At 41.1% G+C, this 19,279-nt stretch overlaps 1 protein-coding gene across 1 annotated transcript in view; it reads right to left on the bottom strand.

The window, feature by feature from the left end:
* Positions 1-17,545, bottom strand: part of ppp3cca (protein phosphatase 3, catalytic subunit, gamma isozyme, a) — a 34,372-nt gene extending 16,827 nt beyond the window's left edge. The window contains exons 1-4 of the mRNA XM_031740872.2: positions 16,629-17,545; positions 10,908-11,105; positions 8,606-8,730; positions 173-284 (exon numbers count right to left, since the gene is read on the bottom strand). Coding sequence (XP_031596732.1) covers positions 173-284; positions 8,606-8,730; positions 10,908-11,105; positions 16,629-16,689 — 496 coding nt within the window. The 5' untranslated portion in view covers positions 16,690-17,545. The remainder of the gene's footprint in view (positions 1-172; positions 285-8,605; positions 8,731-10,907; positions 11,106-16,628) is intronic.
* Positions 17,546-19,279: the final 1,734 nt, after the last annotated feature.

Below are 19,279 nucleotides of genomic sequence, written 5' to 3'. Positions count from 1 at the left end.
TACCTGCGACAGCAATCCTGCACTCACACTATTAGCAACGGACTGCACCATTATGTCTGGGTTATGTGTGAAATCTGAGGGCTGACTGATACAGGTCAATTTAAAGTGGTACAGAGAGCATATGAGCCCCCTGGGCTGGTCTTCATACAGCTGAGAAAAGCAGCACACTTACATTCCTGTTTGAAGGTGAAATACTCGGTGAGGTGCCGGCACTCATGGTTCCCACGCAGCAGGAAGAGTGTGGTGGGGTGGTTGATCTTGAGAGACCAGAGGTAGAGAACGCACTGAGAGGAGAGACGGCAAGAGAAAAATGTGAGAAAGGTCAGAGACGTGCGCTCATAATTCTATTCAAATATATTCAGTGTTCTCCACACACAGGCTTCCCTCACCACTGTCATCAAGAGCTGCTCAAGGGGGAACTGTCGAGCTGCTCTTTCAAAGGTTTTAAGGTATGGACCTTACTATGTAAAGTCCCAGGAACTGATTTTTGGTTTAATTTCACACTATATAAAAAGCAAAAACAATATTCATGTTAATTAAATGTGTTGTCTCTCTACATATGAACTACATCTAATCATCTCTTAAATATGTTGACATTTTTACAACAAGCGTATTAGCATCCCAGATGACCCTCTCAAAGGCAGCAAAAAGCCCCACTTTCCAACACAATTCACATTGTGTTAGTATTGAAACATTGTAACTATTGTGGATTGTGTTCCAAAATTTTGTTACTATTAACATTTTCAGATTTTAGAGCCACTGGAGATGCAGAGGAGACATTACCAGTATTTCCCGCACACAGACTTTATTTTGGCTGGCCACCCGGCCTTAATCACTTATCCAGTTCAGGATCATGGGAAGGAAGTATCCCAGATGACATAAGGTGAGAGCTGGGGTACATCCTGGAAACATCTATCATAGTATTAACACCAAGTAATAGACAACCATTCAGACTCACAGTTACACCTATGACCAATTTAGAATTACCAATTAACCTGACCTGTATGTCTTTGCATGGTGGGAGGAAACCAGAGTACCCAGAGGGAATTCACACAGCCAATGGACTCATGTCCCACAGAAAGACTTCAACGCCACTGCCTTGGACTGCAGCTGGCAATGGTACTCCTGCTCTGGAGATCTGCTGAAAGATGCAGGCTGACTCTAAGCAGAAGCAGCGGGTAGCTGAAGAGAGCTGGTTCATGTGCTAGGCCAACCTCACTTACAGATTGGTTACAGAACAGAACAAGGACTACTTTGCCAGCTGCAGTCCAAGACGATGGAGGGCCTCCAGGTGGTCTCAGGATGAGAGACGCCCTTATTATGTCCTTGCAGCAAGATACATCATATTTTTAATTCGCTTAAGAATGTGTGAGCCTCCTTTAATGGTAGACACACAATAATGTTTAGTGAAGCATGCTCATATTAGAAATACTGGCAACAGCAAATGTTCAGAGTCGGAATAATTACTCAGGCAATTATCTATCACTCCATTATTCCCTGCTCTTAAAATGAATGTGCAGTCCTAGCATTAGGGCAACCAGTTTTGATCACAAGGTAGTTGCACAGGCTGCCTAGTGGGAGACAACCTGTCTGCAAACAATCACAGACTCACTACAAACACTCTCAGACAGATTGGTGAAGGTTTCCAAATAACTGCTGCTTAATTTATAAACACGATGTGTCTCACTGCAACGCGGGACTCAAACAGACTGGTTGCCATCTGGTTATATTCCTATATAAAAGTAAAGTATGAGTGCTTATGTCATTTTGCAGTTAAATTACTGTCCTGTAGCAACTGCTACAACTGCTATTTGCTTTCTGTCACATGAAGCTCCAAACACACATTAACCATCATACGCCAAACAACTGTTTGTTTTTCCCTTTGCTAACCAAATATTAGAAGCAGTAGGATGGGTTTCCTGTGACTACATTACTGGTTCTAATTTAAAAAAAGAACAGACCAGCATTTACAATCCAAATGAACATGCTTTCTCTTCAGTTCATGCACTGTTCAATAGCTGCCACTTGACACTCTCAACTCGCTTTTTTAACATGTGCAAACCATGGCCCGCTATTAAGTCGATGCAACGAGATGCCAAGGTAACCGGAGCCTGCAGGTGTGTGTTCACGCAATGTCGAAATAAGGTGGTGGTGGGTGTACCCATCTCATCTTATACACATTGATCACTGAGAGGAATATCAGACTGTGAAGTGCAGGTAAATGTGTTGAGGGGGCTGTCGGTGTGACTTGCTCTCTCTTATGTGCGGAGGCGGAGGAAAGGACATGGCTCCGAGTGGCTTGAAGCTGACATGGGTTTTAATGAGAGCTCTCTGCACTCTTTCAGCCAGCCACTCACGAGTGGGGGAAAGAAGACAAAGGAAGGGGCACGGAGCTTTGTGTGGCAGACATGAACACAGGCTACCTTCACCTCATCTCCCACACACACACACACACACACATACGCACTCTCTTCAGCCTGTGCCTGGTTTATGTAGGGGTGGAGCTGGGGCTTGGACGGTTTGTCCAAAGAGACAGTTGCTTGGATCAAAGAGAATTCACTAAGTGAATAAAGAAATACACAGAATAAAACAGGTTGTGCACACACACTGAATTTAGACTTTGGCAAATTGCTGGCCTGCAGTGGTAACGCACTGCTTCAAGAGGCTGCGGTGACTCTTTATGTTACCTAGGTAACCACATCCTGATATCCATTTTCCTATATCTGCCTTATGCATTACTGAAGTGGCCTAAAAAAGGAGAGCATTTTTTTCCTGCTAGTGAGATCAAATGGCTGGAAATCTATAGCTTTTACACTTCAGTGCTGTTTCATGGTGATTTTAGGCTGCTTCCTCTCATGTGTAGAAACAATGACACATTTCAGAGATCTTGATCACTATTTTAACAAATCAATATCTGCCAATTAATGATAATTTTATCATTGTAATAATCTACCTCAATCAAAAGTCTTTAACCTCCTAGGACCTGCCGTCCACATATGTGGACATCACATTTTTGGTTATTTAGACCAAAATACTCAATTTTGCTCTACATGGGCCTGATATCCACTTACGAGGACATTATACTGCTACTGTTCTATCAAAATTTTAAATGAATATCCTCATTTGTGGCTCTCATTTTTCTTAAAAACAAAAATAAGGTAAAAAAAAATAATCTGGAAATTCTTTGTTTTTACATTCATCGGGCCCCAATATGCCCAGATATCAAAGAGAAATTAAAAATGCATGTCGTGGAAGAGTTCGGGTCTTAGGAGGTTAAGGAAAAAAAGACCATCTAATTTCAAATTATTCCAAATCACACATTTGGAATGGTTTGTGCACATTACAAATTATCAGAATTTAGAAGGTGAAATTGGAAGTTCTTTTTTTAAATTCACTTAAATGATTAATTTATTTTAAAAGAAAAAAACCTGTTTTCCCTTAGAATGACTGACTGATCCACTGTTTTAGCTCTAGACCAATTAAGAAAAATAGATCAATTAAGAAGTTGCTCATCTCAATTTTTCTAACAAAAGGGAGAACTTCTGGGAAAAAAATGAACCCATCAACTAACAGAAACTGCAATTTCTCTACTGACATTTTGAGGCTGTCTTTAAAAATCAAGTGAATTCTCATCGACTTAATATACATAAACAGACAATTTAAAAGCATATTTTCAGCCTTGTATATAAGAAAAAATGGTTTTGGCAACTATTCTATATGGACCGTATGGATCAGAGTCCAAACTGGTGAGTTCACAGCAACTATGTCCATCTTTTATCGTTAAATTCACCTACATGCAAAGCTTCTACTACTAGCTTTGTATGATTCACAGTTTAAAATAACGCTTGTTTATCTCATCCTTGGTGAAGCCCCCAGTTCTTCTGCTGTCCCTCTTCTTCTAACTTTAACCCAGCTTTCTTTTGATTGGCTGACACTTATAAACAGAAAGCTTGAACAGCAGATGGGTGGAGCTTCTGAGTTGTGTCCCTGGGATGACCACAATAGTGATAGTGTCTCTCATGGACATAGAGCCGAGATTACAAACACTGCCTGAAACTGAGCATTCAGAGCAGTCTGAAGCCTGAGTTTTCAGCTCACACAGATTACTTGCACATACAATGACTACATTTGATCTTATGCTCATGTGCTCATGAGCATCATCATCAAAACAGTATATAAAAATATGGCAAACAATAACAAAAACCCAACTGTGCTGGTCCTGTATGTGTGCTCCAAAGCTAATCCAGTGTCTGGTACTGTTAAAAAAAAACTATCCTGGCAGGTTATTCCCAGGTCGAAAGATTGGTTTCCCCTCAGCAGCATTTTTAATTATATCCTAATAATTGCCTGGCTGCATATTATGTGTGTATCCCATTACTTTTAATTAGTTGCTGCATGTTAGTTGTGCACTACTTTGTGACCCCAGCCAGCCAGAGTAGGTTGTGGAGTATTAGAACCACAAGAAGCGTACCCAAACAAATCAAGCTGATTCTTAAGAGGCGTCACTGTTTTTAGAAAAATATGTGGTGGAAAAAATATAAGAGTCTTTAGTAAAAACAAATCTATCTTCATCATCAAGAGCCTTTCATTCCCTTTGCTACTTCTCTGCCCTTTTTTCATCTGTGACATTTCACCCACCTCAGTGCATAACCCAGGGCCATCAAAAGACCCCAGAGGAGGCTCAAAATGTTAGCATACTTCCTAGTTGACTCTTACATAGCTTTCATTTTCTGCTTTTTCTCCACAAATATTCAACATACTTGAGGACATGAATCAGGACTGCACATGCCCTTTAGAAAAACAAAAAACACTCCATGCTCCATGTATCTACTATCAAAAGGTGCAGCGATGTCTGATCGGCTCCCTTCAAGCACTTATGGACCAGCTTTGGGCCCCAAACAGTCACTATTTCTAGGCTCTTTTCAGTTATATAACAACTTTTACAGTTACTATTTTCTTAAGTTGTCACGTATACAAGGAGTCGGGAAGGAGGAGGAAACTTAGACTCCAAAAGCCGGTCCTAGCAGGTCTGGGGCTAAGGAAAGAAGTCGTCAACACCTGAACTGTCAAAATGTTATTTATATTTAAAACATCAATACTTTACTTGCTCTACGAGAACTCATGCTCCACAGAGTGCTTAATGTAGATCAAGAAAAGTACTTACAGGAACAATCTGAAATGTGTGCTACAAGGAACCCACTGTTAATACACTAACTCATAGTGAGTCTGAGTAAGTAACAGTGAAGCTTGAAATTCACACTACTCCCACAAGGTATCCATTTTTTATTTATTTGTTGTTGTTGTTTTACAAATTTGGCTCTCAAGGCTATTTCACTGCCATCTGGCGTAATTTCTCCCTAGTTTTTGTTACCAGCATGAGTGCTGACATACAATATTGTGCAAAAGTCTTGAGTCACCCCTCGTTTCTTAATAATGTGCTAGGAAAATGGCAAACAGCAATACGATTCACAGAAATATGTGCAAACAGACATGGAAACATAGCATATAAGACAAATGGAGTATGTACAAAAAGGACATTCGAAGCTCTTCTTTGGATGCTGTCTGCCTTTTGTTTTGTTTTCTGTCAAATTTTCACGCTGTTTTAAGAATGTCAAGGTCTGGAGAGGCCAATCCATGACTGACAGTGTTTTATGCTTTTACAGCATGGACAGTGCTGTAACAGGATCACTGGGATCACTGACATGCTCAAAAAAAGAAAAAAGAAGAAAAAAGAAGCCGTTTCCATCAATTCTGACAAGATGAATCCAGTTCTTGTGTAACTTGGCATACCTCAGCCTTTTCTCCGCATTTCCCTTAAGAATTTCTTCTTCACATACATTCTTCCACTGAGACCATTTCTGATGAGGCTTCAGTAAACAGTAGATGGCTCAACTGAAGGGCCACATGCATCTCTCAGATCAGCTGTTCATCTGCTATAGATAGTTTTAGGTCTGCCCCTTCTTATTTCATCCTCCATGTTAGGGCAGGGCAATATGGCCAAAAATATTTATCACGATATACATTTGAAAATTTGCGATAACGATATAACTGACGATAAAATTGACGCGAGACAAAATACTTTATAACTCCGCAACTTCATTAGTGCAAAAAACCCATCAATGTATTTTCACTTAAACAAGCAGCTGTTTTTTTATGCAAATTCCTCGCTGACAGTTTAACCAAAAGGCATTTCCAGTGGAAATTGGCCGACATATCCTCAGCATAACCATGTATAATATCCACAAAACTTAAAAAGAGGTTATACACACACAATACGGTAATATTATGTTAAAGCACAGTACGTATCACTCCGCGAGGCTCCTGACTACAGTAGCCGTAATGCTCCGACAATCCATCAAGCGGTGCGGCTTCGTATCTTATTTAAGTCGTACTAAAACATTTTTTGACAGATTTTCGAGCGCCGTGTACCACATAAAATCAGTTGGAGGTCAGTAAGCACAACCAGAATTCATACATAAGGTCAGTTTTTCAGAAAAATCAAAGGATTGATTTTAAGTGTGCCGTATTTTCCAAAAAACACGGTAATAACGACGGACCGCTAGCATGCTCTACCAAAAATGTGCTTTGGTGTGTATCTGACGGACAAAAGCTAAACCAGTTCCACATCACTGAAGTTGCAGCATTTTTACAAACCAATTCTGGTCCATCTGTTTCATTCAACGATCCGCTTTCGCCCTTCTCATTCTCCGTCGCCGCCATGCTTTTCTGCCATGTGCGTATGAAAACAAAGGCATTTGTGTTTTACCCATATTCTATCGCGATATTTCCTTTTCTTATCATTGCCTAACATTATACCGGTATTACCGTGAACATGGCCCAGCCCTACTCCATGTGTCCAGTTCCCTCAAATGCACACCACGATGACACCTGCCAAGTTTCAGGCTCTTTTGGAATCACCTTTTGGTGTAAAAATGCTATTTCATGCCTGCCAAAGGGGAATCATTTGCATTTTTTTTATATATATATTAAACTTAAGACCTAGTAACTTTTATGCAATTGCTTGCCCACCAGGTTCCACCAGAACAACCTTAATGCTCTTTAGCTTCTTATATTCAGCTTAAAAAATCGAAACAAATGAGATTTTGTGACAGGCTGCTAGCAACAAAGTGCCTAAAAACACAGCTTAAAACTGGTTCAGTGATAAATTGCCTCTTATGTGTAGACATAACACTGAGTCATCCCCTCAGTTAGATGCTTTTCTTATGCTTGATTCATATGCCACTGTTTAGTGGCTTAAAAAAAAAAAAAAAAAACCCTCACACATTCCCCTGAAAATGGTCAGATTCGTCAACTGGAGTGACAATAAGTGAAAAAGCAGCCAATGTCTTAAAAAAAAAAAAAACTTTTAAAGACCTTCAGAGAGCCTGGAGAACAACGGCTCATGACAAATTTAAAGGCTACAAGAAATTCCGGCTCCTTGGGACCAAAACATAAGTAAATGCTTTTTTTTTGTAATGTACACAAACCATTCCAAATGTGTGATTTATGTTGTACTTTAAACCAGGTCACCATTATAACTGCAATAAATTCAAATGCACTACAGCCACAGCCCTCCAGCCAGAGATCTTAAGAGTCGCACTGCAGCTTTCTGCTCCACTCCTCTGTCTTATTTTTAACTGTTCTAATCAGCATGTAGAAAGTGTGCCCTTTGGAGGTGTCACTGAAATAAAAGTTAGGGCACAAAAACCCATTTGGTCAAGGAGCACTGCAGTAGTACTCACATTTTAGTAGCCTTTCTCACCATGAGCAACCATCAGAATCAAAGTGGGACTGAAACACGCTCATGTCCAAATGCTTTTCATTACATCAGCTCCAGCCCTTTCAATCTGACTTGCAGCCAGTGGTCTTACTACAACGTCATTTACACTTAGAATACTAGCAGCAGTATAAGAAGCCACCAAAACATAACTAAACTAGATTTGACTTTCTGACAGTAACACTTGTATTCAAATTGGATATAAAGACAGCTTTTTTTCTTAAACATACAAGGCATACAGTTAGAATACACCAAAACATATCACATTGTTAGATAAACAATAGTGATTTAATACATTAGCATTTTTTCCCAATCCAGTTATTTCCCAGAAGAAAGAGTCTGCCTAGCATTTTTAACAGCCCAGCTTAAATATCTGAAACGCTTTACTCAAAGTCGCCAGATGTGAAATCAGTCGGAAAAATGAGGAATAACCCTTCAAAAAAAAAAAACAAAAACATTGTTATAGGTCTGATTATTTCTTTAAATTCATAAATTAAATCTCAAAGTGCTACTTAAGCTAAGTGCTTTCAAATTGCTACTTTTTGTTATTGTAAAGGACTTTTTAATCCTTAAAACTGAAACATTTAAATGCAAAAAAGAAATGAAAATATAAAAATTTGGAAGAAATAACCTTTTAACACTGACACACTCCAAGATAACTGCAGATAATTTTAAAGCATTATCTTTGAACCAAACCTACACAGCATGTTCATACAGTGTTTACTGATACCAGAGTGAAAAATGTTCCTTTTCAAAAGAGGAAATAAATGTTTCAATATTATTAAAGTAAAATAAAAATGACTCAAATATATTAACACAACTACTCACCTCAATACTGAAGTACCCTCGATCTACGTAGTCACCAAGGAAAAGATAGCGTGTATTACTCGGTGAGCCTCCGACTTCAAACAACTTCATAAGGTCAAAGAACTGTCCGTGTACATCTCCACATACTGCCAAAGACAGACAAACACATTGCTCTTAATTTCTCAGTTTCATATTATAACCATATTACTTATTGTGGATATAGATGCTTCTCTTATGTAAGTAATGGCCATAAAATAACCAAAAGGCTCTATTATATGCACGTGATTAACACGTGATAGTTCAGATCAAGATCTGATCTCATGATAATTGTATAGTGCCCATTTCTGAACTGCACTGGTGGCTGCCACTGCTGCACCCACCAGGCTTAACAACTCTTCTGATGGAAACTCTGCTATGATCAGTGATAGTATATCTGTGACCTGTAATCCTGGAAAACGTGCATTGCATAGAAATAGAATCATAGGGAGAAGGCAATCACTCAGATAAAGTAGGTATTGCTTCACTCTGAAGCTGAGAAGGGTCACTGCGTTCTCCTTTTCACCAACCAACAGTTTTTCTTGTTATACCTTATATAGTGTGACTAGAGGATGCATGCTTTGTAGCCTGTGTGATCACAGGTGTGAAAGCATGTACATATCCACGTGGAACCTGGAACCAGGTCAACTTAGGTCAATAGCGAACGGTGAAACTAAGGTTACCAGTGGGCTCAAACCATGCTAATGTGACATCACAACTGCTGACGTGCAGGATGGTTTAATGTTGTTTCAGATATTCATGCCCACAAGCAGGTCGGTCTTTCTATCTATTTCATATTATTGTAGGACTATAAATAATCCAGATGGCACAGGGGCAAGAAGTTGGAAAAATAAAAATAAAAACCTACATTCGCTTCATTTCCAGTTACTAAAGCTGTGCTTTTCCCTGAGTACAGACACGCACCTTTTAGATGAAGAGTGCAGTGAGGCGAGTTCATACTCAAGCATACAGATAGATGGTTACTCAGCTGTGCTGATCTCACAGTTTGTGAGAGCAGTGACCAATGCATCAGCTATACCTGTGACTGGACAAAGCGTAGAATCCCCTCAATGAATGGAAATATATACATAGAAGGATTATAGACACTGCAACAGATTATTAAAGATTGAGTATACTGCATGCTAAATTTTAAGCTAAGTGGTAAATGCTGATGTTTGCTTGGCACGCCAACGGTCGCTCGTTCGACTCCAGCTAGACACACAAGGCCCTTTGGGGTTGCGTCAGAAAAGGCATCTGAAGTAAAACTCAAAACAAAACAAGCATGTGGAGCTACCTGCTGCAGTGACCACTTGTGACATGGGAGCAGAAAAAAGTCACTTCCTTTATCATAACAATACGGACCGTGGCGGTACCTCTCTAACCTTTTCAAACATTGTAGAGGTGGAGGGGGGAATTCTTTTTAAGTTGAAATTGCAGATTTCTTTATTATTCACTGTCACTGAAGTCACTACTTCTGAATTATGCAGCAAATGAAAGCCACCTATCTGTGGGTTCAATGAGAACGAAACAGGAGCACAGCCAGGACTTTGTACAAATACTTCATGTGTATTTAAAGAACAACTGACCAAGGAATACTTCTCATATCTCTTTACCTAGGACTACTCAGCTATACAAGCTATATGAGCTAAATGAGCTATTCTAATCAATCACATAAACATGCAAAGCCAATTTATCATGCTTGTCATCCCCTCCCCCAGAGTTTAGCTTTAGTAGTTTTAACAGGGTTTTGCTTCCTGTGGTTGAAAAACAAAACAGAGTATGCAAAGGTCAGCTGAGAAGGAGCCGACACTTTTCAAAGCCTGACTGACAGCCTGCGAGGCTCTCTGGTCTGGTGAAAGAGTGAGGCGTCAGCCATAGAACATAAACAAGCCTGCAGTGGAATAATGCTGAAGCATCACCGACTTTAAACATCTGCTCAGATGTCTTCAAATAGCTTGTTTATTCTACATCCACCTGCTTTACACTACTTGACAGTGATTGTCTGTTGAACTGTCCTCTTTACTGTATGTCAAAGTTCAAAGTCAGCTACAGAGGAGCAGCACAATTTCTTAAATGGATCTAGTGTAGGGTACAGCACAGGTGGGTGGGCAATATTATCGAGAGTCCAAACAGTAGACCTCCAGCTCAAGGGTAACCTGCATTTTTGTTGGATTATCCTGGAAACATAGATCTGAAAAAATATGCAAGTAATACGTAAATAATAATTTCCAAATTCACTAAATACATGACACAGTCCTCCTTAAGCTCCTAATATCGAGCATTTCACCTGTAATAGGTGCCTCCACCTCCAGCATGCACTTCTCTTGACGGAGGATGTTGGCGCCGTCATTGATGATCTTGAGAGCCACGTCCTCTTCCACGCGGCCCTCCTTGACGAGGTGGTTGCGGAGCAGCTCAGCATTGGGCTTGCCATCTTCATACAGCTCTTTCATAGTCAGTTTATGTTGTGGAGGGTATGGCACAGCTGTTGATTAACAAAAAAAAAAAATCATTATGATAGTCATATTTGAGCTTAGGTTGGCAGCTGCATGACAACTGAAGGGGAGCGATGCCGTCAGAGGAGTGAGACAATCTGTACCAAAATTCAAACTTCTGCCTGGATTCATGACTCAGACAATTTTGAAAAACGCAAGCATGATGATGCTCATTATTTATCGTTTATTAGATTTGCTTGTTCTTAACCATCCAAGATGACGTCATTATAGTTCACCAATAAACATCAACAAATCCTCAATCATTTGAGAAAAACCTTCCATGATAGGGGTGGGACCAAATCTTGATATTGTCACGGGATGTGGTGCTTCCTCCTGAATGATGATGAAAAGTTAAAAAGCTGTCAAAGTCAAGCCTATAAGGACATCGACAGTAACTAAGTTGCTGGCAACATATTCATTCGTGTTTATACAGCCAATGCTGCCAAAATTGCTGCATTAAGATTATTGGCCCAGTTGTTCAAATGTGGCTCAGTGTGTCTAAACATCAAAAATCGCTGCATTCTTAAGATGAAGTGCATTAGTGGAATTTTTATTGGAATTAACTAACATTAAGGGCGTAACCAGTGTGAAACAAAGACAATCTGTAATGGTGTAATCTGGTCCCACCACAGCACCAGCACAGAGCTGTTAATGTCCACTTCAGACATACTAGTCTGGTAGTAATGTTGTAAGACTGTCTAGCAAATCAAGTGAAGTGGAAATACATCATGATAAGAAGTTTCTTTGGGTTTCTTGGTAATGATCAAGATTCCAGTCAAAAATAATTTTTCCCTTTTTTGGTTTTTAATCTCATCTAAAGAAAAACTCCAGCATGATGTGAAAATAAAAGTTTTCATCTGGTACCATTGCATGCAAAGTCTGAAGGCCTGATTCTCCAGAAGAAACTACCATCACCAATTAAGGATAAACTGATTTTCACCATTTGTGGGCAGCCGCAGATTATGATTCAATCTTATTTTTATATAGACAGAAAAAAAGGAGACGGCTTGGAGAAAAAAGAAATCATAGGACTTATTTAGTATATTTGCAGATCACCAAAAATACTTTCAACGTTCATTATTGCGTTCATTAATTACAATAGAATAGAACAGAATAGAATAGCCCTTTATTGTCATTGTACATGTACAACAAAAATGTGGGTGCACCAAACCAACTGTGCTAGAATAAAATATAACCAGTAGACATTATAACTAAATAACAAACAGGAAAAATATAAACAAGAGCAATATATACAAAAACAATAGCAAGGCACACATTAGAGAACAAGTTGCAAAGTGCAAAGAGCAGACTTGATCTGAATAGAGTCCGTGTGTGAGTGGCCTGAATGATGAGGGTTACTGGTGAGTGGGCAGGGTGGGGTGTGGGGGGGCCAGTGTTTGTTAACAGTCCGAATGGCCCAGGGGAAGAAGCTGTTTGTGAGTCTGGAGGTGTGGGACTGATCAGATGGCCGACCAGAGGGCAGCGTGTCAAACAGCTGGTGTGCGTTAGTTCTGTTGATGTAGTTTCATAACAGTTTTATTAGAGTTTTCATTTCAATAATATAGAGACAAATACAATAACGCTACCCCGATTAGCACTTGGTGACAGCGGGGAGGAAAACCTCCCTTTGAAAAGGAAGAAGGCATCAGAAGAATAAGACTGTGTGGTCCCAGCAGTCCACCTTGGATCAAAATGTTAATTTAGAAGTAGTACTGATACATAAGGACAGATTATCCCAGAAGTAACACAAAAGAAAAAAGCAGTAAAGAAAAAAAAAAAACATTATGGATCTCAGCCTGTATTCACTTCAGTTGAAATCATGAGGTGTGACATTTTCCTTGACTGAGCCAAGACAAAGTTACTTGCACAGAAGCAGCGACGCATACACCTACATGATAACTCCATGTGAGAGATGCACAAGACAGACAACAAGAAGCCCTGCACCTCACTTAACCCCCCCTCCCCCAGCCGCACCCTCCCTCCCCCCATAAGCTGCTCCACACCACCTACACAATCCTTTTACCATCATCACTAAAGGTCAGTGCTTTTGAGGCTGAGACCTGAAAGCATCACGATCAAAACACAATTAAGCGAGTAACAAGTAAACCTGGAAAATGTATCACAGAGAACCCGGCAGTGTGACAGCAATGCAGTTGGGGCATTAGCTTACCGTGTATGGAAAACAACACGTTTTAGTTTAGCCAGTAATCACGGAAGCAATATTTAATCTAGCTCTCTGACAAGAGACTATAATGAAGGGAATTATATCAAAATTGCATAACTGTTTTAAAACAGTGTCCACAGTGCAGATTAGTGCTCCAACACTGGCATCATGGGTTCATAAAGCTGCAGGAGCAGATAGCTGCCGACTAATCTGCGCTAGTTCAAAACAATAGTGGAGGGAGATCCAAGCTCTCACTGCCTGGGTCTGAGAGGTAAAACGGATTATGCCTGGTACGCCCAACAACAGACCAAGCAAACACAAATGCATTATGCTACCAATTAATTATGGTGTAAAGCCACCGTCTGTATGGCACACATAATGAGGTGAGCCGATCTGGGATCGTGCAGATGACCCTTCTTTTAAACTCATTCCTCACAGGAACCGTGGAAGGAGACAAACACCAGTATCGGCTAAGTGGTGCAGGCGGCAATGATTGCAGAAAGGCGAGAGAGAGGAATTCTGAGAATACTGTCACACCCACACACAGTAAATCAAACTGCAATTTGAGGAGAAAAAAAAGGGGATTCAGACTTAAGTGTGGGTGTTTTTACTAATCAGTGATGTGGTGCCTGGGGTTGCCAAATGTATTTGTCACTCAAGCTCATGCCATGAGTCTAGACTAGGAGTTTAGAGGCAGATCTGCAGATTGTTTTTTTTCCCCCCACAAGGAAATAAATGCCATGTTTTTATTGCTGGTGCAATAAAGCAAGTGAATAAGTCACAAGATGTTATTTGGGCGACAGACTACAGCCTGGCTTGTAGTGGAAAAGCTCCGACTTGACTAGCCTGTGTTGAGGACAAGCTGTCATGCACTGGCTAGTGTGGTATAAATAAACAGTAAGTGCTCCCAGGCCTACGAGGCACGGCCGCAAAGAGAGCTGTAAGCTGAGGTACGAGCCTTAAGAACAGATTAGGTAAAGCCTCTATTAGCAAGGGCTTCGAGATTCAGGGGCTGTTTACTTAAAAGCTTTGTCACACTGGAAGAAGGTTCCTGTACAGACAGAGCAGGCCCTGTTTGAGAAAAAAAAAAAAATCATAAAGATACAGAATGGGTTGTGTCGTGCACGTGACATAACCTGACTGTTAAACATTTCAGGCAATAGCAGCGCTGACCAAATTTACAAGCAATTGCCTGGAGGCTAGCTGGTAATCCCCCCCCCCCATTCCCCTCACATGCTTGACAATAACTTTTCTCAGTGCCAGTGGAGTGAACAAGCCATGCAGCTCAACAGGAAAGAGCCTGCTGTCCTCCAGTAATGATAATAATAGCAGTAATAATAAATTCTGGGGTTGATTTGCCTGCACAATCAAGACTGGAGCTGTCTGTTCAAACACAGATACAAATGAACCTCTGGCTGCCAGTAAACACATACGCTCACTCACTCACTCACTCACTCACTCACTCACTCACTCACTCACTCACTCACACACACACACACTCCACTTTGTGGTAGGGGGGGGAGCGAAGCAACCCGCTCATTTACCCAGTGAAGAAAAATGTTTTGTTAAAAATAATAAGCTAATAATATAACATTAAGCTGCCACCGCCCTGAGAGTGGCTTCTTATTAGAGGCTGCCTGGCCTAATTAGCATTAATGTTTGATGAACTCTTCAAAACTACACACACACACAGACGCAGGGCCGCTACTGCACCGCATCAACACCCACAGCCTGGCAGGACAACAAACGATTCAAGAAACAAAGACGCGACTATCTGCCATCCTGCCCGCTGAGGATAATGTTTTGGACAGTGATATGAGCCGGCGTCTCGAATATGTTCGCTATTGTTTCAAAATCCACACAATGGGGGAGGATTGAATTACAAAGATGCGGCTGGGCAGAGATGAATGCAGTGCACTGTGGCTGCATGAATTGTCAAGTCCACTTCAGATTGCTCTAATTATCAGTGAATGCATTACCCTTCACGAGCTAAACAGGCACAGCCTGGGTTTTAATTTCCCGTCTCAGTCACTCGATCAAGTGGGGTGGTAGTTGCATCCGCTGCCCCTGTAGCCCGTCTCTGATTTTATTTTAGGCGCAGGGTCAGATTTAACACGGAGCAATAATCGAGTTCGATGCGGATCAAAAGTGACACGAATCTTTACGAAGGGCCAAATCTCATCTTCACTGAGGGTCTTGCGGCATCACTCAGTTGTCAGACCCAACTCAGCCTGAGGGACGAAATACCAGGTTTAATGACCGAATGATTGAGCTACCAGGTCAAAGGAAGTGAATGAGCTTAACTGCTGACTTACACAACCAGAGGAGCATTAGTCTTAACAGGTCTATCAGTTAAGCCCTCTTACAGTCACAGGTTAGACGGTAGACCCAAACCCATAGCAGTGTTTTGCGGTGGGTTTTTAAACTTTTTTTTTAACTGCACTAATAAGAAACCGAGCCTCACTTCAATCTACAGTCCTTCTCTCTTCCCTGTCACTTTGATGCGCTCTCTCTCTCTCTCTCCACCATGTGGCTGGCCATGTTGGGAACATCACTGGGGAGATTCTTTCCACAATTAACTCACTCTCTCCCTCCTGGCTCACACTTCAGCATTCCAGTCCCCTGGCAGGACACTCTACTAGTGCCCTTGCAGACAGAGATGGAGGCTGCTTTGGCATTAAGAAGCAAGTGGTGGTGGTTACAGGGGTGGGGTTAGACTCTCTTTCTTTGGGGGGCTACCTCAGACTTAGCTATGCCTCAGCCATCATACGGGAGACACAACAGATGTTCGCCCAGTCTGTCCAATGAGCCTGGACGATGTAAGCGTGAAGGAATCTGTCTTGTCGAGCTCCGCTGGTAACCCGAGCAGACCTCGGGTATTCCCAAGAGAAGGCCTCACGATTTTAGATTTCATTCATCTGAAATATCAAGGTAACCGGAGAGAGCGGCTTCTCAGCTTTGATTTGTGCCAAGCTGCGATCACTGGCATAGGTACCAGTGGCCAAGTGTGGAAATAATACTTTTATGAAATCATGATCTTGACCTGATTCAGGTCCATCCACAGATATCTGAGCATCCCCCTGATAAAACTGAAAGGCTTATGAGACTGCACTAATACACATTAGTATTCACACACGTACTGATGATAAGGTGAGACTTTAAGTGTATATGTCACTTTATAAAGCGTGACTTGTGTGACCAGGTATAACCATCAAGTGCAACTCTGTCATGCAACAGCCCGAGTGTGTTTAAACAAAGTTTCTTCAAAAGCTACAGGTGGTTTTCTGTACCAAACGTTAGCTTCTAGTCAAATCATGCATGATGCGCTGGTACTGTGAGAGACTCTCACCTTTTATGAGCCGTTCCGTTGTGGACTGTTTCTCCGGCTTGTCTTTATCCTTTCCTGACATGTTTCCACTGAACGCTAATGTGTCGGGGCTTAAATCTCGAACACTTCTCAGCCCGCTAGCCTCAGGACCAGCTAGCACCCAAGTCTGGCCGTCACCTCCGTCTTGACTTTCGGCTGGGGGGGTGGGGGTTCAGAGGCACTACTACTTCTATGTTCGCCCTCCCTAACGAACTGTACAGACTAGAGAACGACAGAGGTCCAGCTTTTGTTGTGGTTTGACTAGCTAATAACGTAGCTAGCTTGCAGAAACATTAACACTAGCGAATAACTAAAGCACAAAATAGGAATTTTGACACTGTCGTAGAAATACAATTAACGCAAACACTGACAAGCGCTTGATGGTCTATATTTGTCAAGCGCAGCAAATAATACCCGGTTGTTACCCAGAGGGAGGCTGCCGTTAGCAGCTAATCCGATTTAGTTACTCTTTTTCAGCTAGTTAGCCAGCTAACATCTTAACGTATTGGCAAGTCGGCGGACAGGCAAAGACAGCAGCGGAAGACTGGCGTTTCATCTTCAGTGTGCAGGGCGCTCGTTGAAGGAAACAGTGACAGCAGCACGCGAATCGCGATTATTCTGAATGCATAAAGAGCGCAAGTCCTCCCGAGATGCAGACAGCGTCTTGACAGAGTATCCTCCTCCACCTCCTCCTCCTCCTCCTCCTCGGATTAAACTCTAATCTGGCAGTGAGTGAGGAGCAGCGGCGGGTTTCCTACAACATGGTGGAGCCCATGTGACGTGACTATGGAAACGCAACACGTGATTTAAGGGTGGGTTCGAAACCACAAACCCACTTCTTCGTATTGTCTGTTTTTTAAAGTAACCCGCAGTTTGCTTGGTTGCTACATATAAGCGAATGGAGAGACTGCCACCAAATACCACGCCAGCTAATAACAAGTTACTATGTCAAACGTGACAATGTCTCCCTCTGGCGTTCTCATTTGGATTGTCATTTTACTAACTGTCATTGAACGCTTCCTTAGTTTTATTGGTTTCCAAGTGCAAAGTTCGATCGTATAACTTGGAAACTGGTTTTAGCTGATACTTTAGAATGTGTGATCTTATATAGAAAATGTATACATAAGAAAGGATTTAGAATCTATAGGAAGACTTAAACATGTGAATGGTTATTGTTAAAATGTCCGATTACGAGGTAAAAGTAATCATGTGAGCCAGCAGCTCAGGCTTCAGACTGCTTTAATTGCTCAGCTCATACATTTTTTAAAAACCTGAATCGGAATGATGTCAAATTGAGGGGATATGCTTAATACGGTCATCTCAGAATCTCAGCTCTTACTGTTCAGTGCAGCAACTCTGCTCCACTATCCTGCTGTTTAGACCTTCTGTTTGTTAGAAGCAGCCAATTAGAAGAAAGCTGGCTTAAGAGAGGGTGTGGCATAAGAGGAAAAAATGCTTGTCTTTGTCAATGGAGGACGAGCCTCACCCATTTAAGATAGATATTTTTTATTGAATCATGTAAAGCTAGCTAAGTAGATCCACTTTAGAGATTATTTAGTACCCATAGAAGTGTGACTAAAGGCTCATGTTTTTTCTCAAGGAATAGCTTTGAATTCAGTAAAGGTGCACACTGTTGTGTTTCAGTGCACTTACAGGTCCAACGAGAGACAAAGTAGGTTTTTCCATTGCATGCATTCAAAAACACCTCTTATTAAGACACAACATTTATGATGTAGTAGCCTATTTAACCTAATCATATTGTAGTGGACAACCACTCTGCATGGACACACGTTTATATCAAATAAATGTAGAGTTTAATTTGAAATTGTGATAGATTTCTATACAATCCGCTGTATTTATTTTTAGCACAGTGAGTAATTACTCACAGTGCAGGCTGGGAAAAGCAGTTCTGAATATAATTCTGTTTTGTTTTGTATAACAGTGTGAATTAGATTAAGATGCAGAAATCCAGAGTTTAGTTGTTTTTTCCCCCAGCTCATGTATTTGTAGATTTAGAGCATCGTGCATAACTGTTGAGCCACCCCTCATTTCTTTATGCCTTCCTTTAAAGGAATTAGACTTCTTTGTAATTCTTTTAAGTGCTCTTGAGCAATAAGCCTCCAGGCTCTCTGTCGGTCTTTAAAAGTTTTTCTTTGGACACTAGCCGCTTTTCAGTTGAGTCTTTGTATCTAACCAATTTTACAGGAATGGTTTTTTGTTTTGTTTTGTTTGCTAGGCTACTTAACATTGACCCGTGAATTCCAGCATCAAAAGGCACCAACCAAGGGATAGATCAAAGCTGTCTCTATGCACAATAGACAACTCAGACAACAGACATAAAATAGCATTTTTGCAGCAACAAGGTGATTCCCAAAGAGCTATTAGTCTAAAACTAGAGGCATGGAGGACAAAAGAAGAAAGGGCAGGTCCAACAATCACGTACAGCTGTACATCTGTTCACAGAAGATTTGTACAAACTGCTTTTGCCTGTTTTTGCCATTTATGTTTGTGCCTTTCGATAAATTGCTGCACCTACTTTGCATTTTCCTGGAAAAAAAAATACAGAAGAAACGAGGGGTGGTTCGAGACTTTTGCACAGCACTGTGCGAATTGTGGCACCGTTGCCCACATTA

Source organism: Oreochromis aureus, linkage group 12, assembly GCF_013358895.1.
Source record: "Oreochromis aureus strain Israel breed Guangdong linkage group 12, ZZ_aureus, whole genome shotgun sequence".
Classification (NCBI taxonomy): domain Eukaryota; kingdom Metazoa; phylum Chordata; class Actinopteri; order Cichliformes; family Cichlidae; genus Oreochromis; species Oreochromis aureus.
This window is presented reverse-complemented; position numbering and strand designations above follow the sequence as displayed.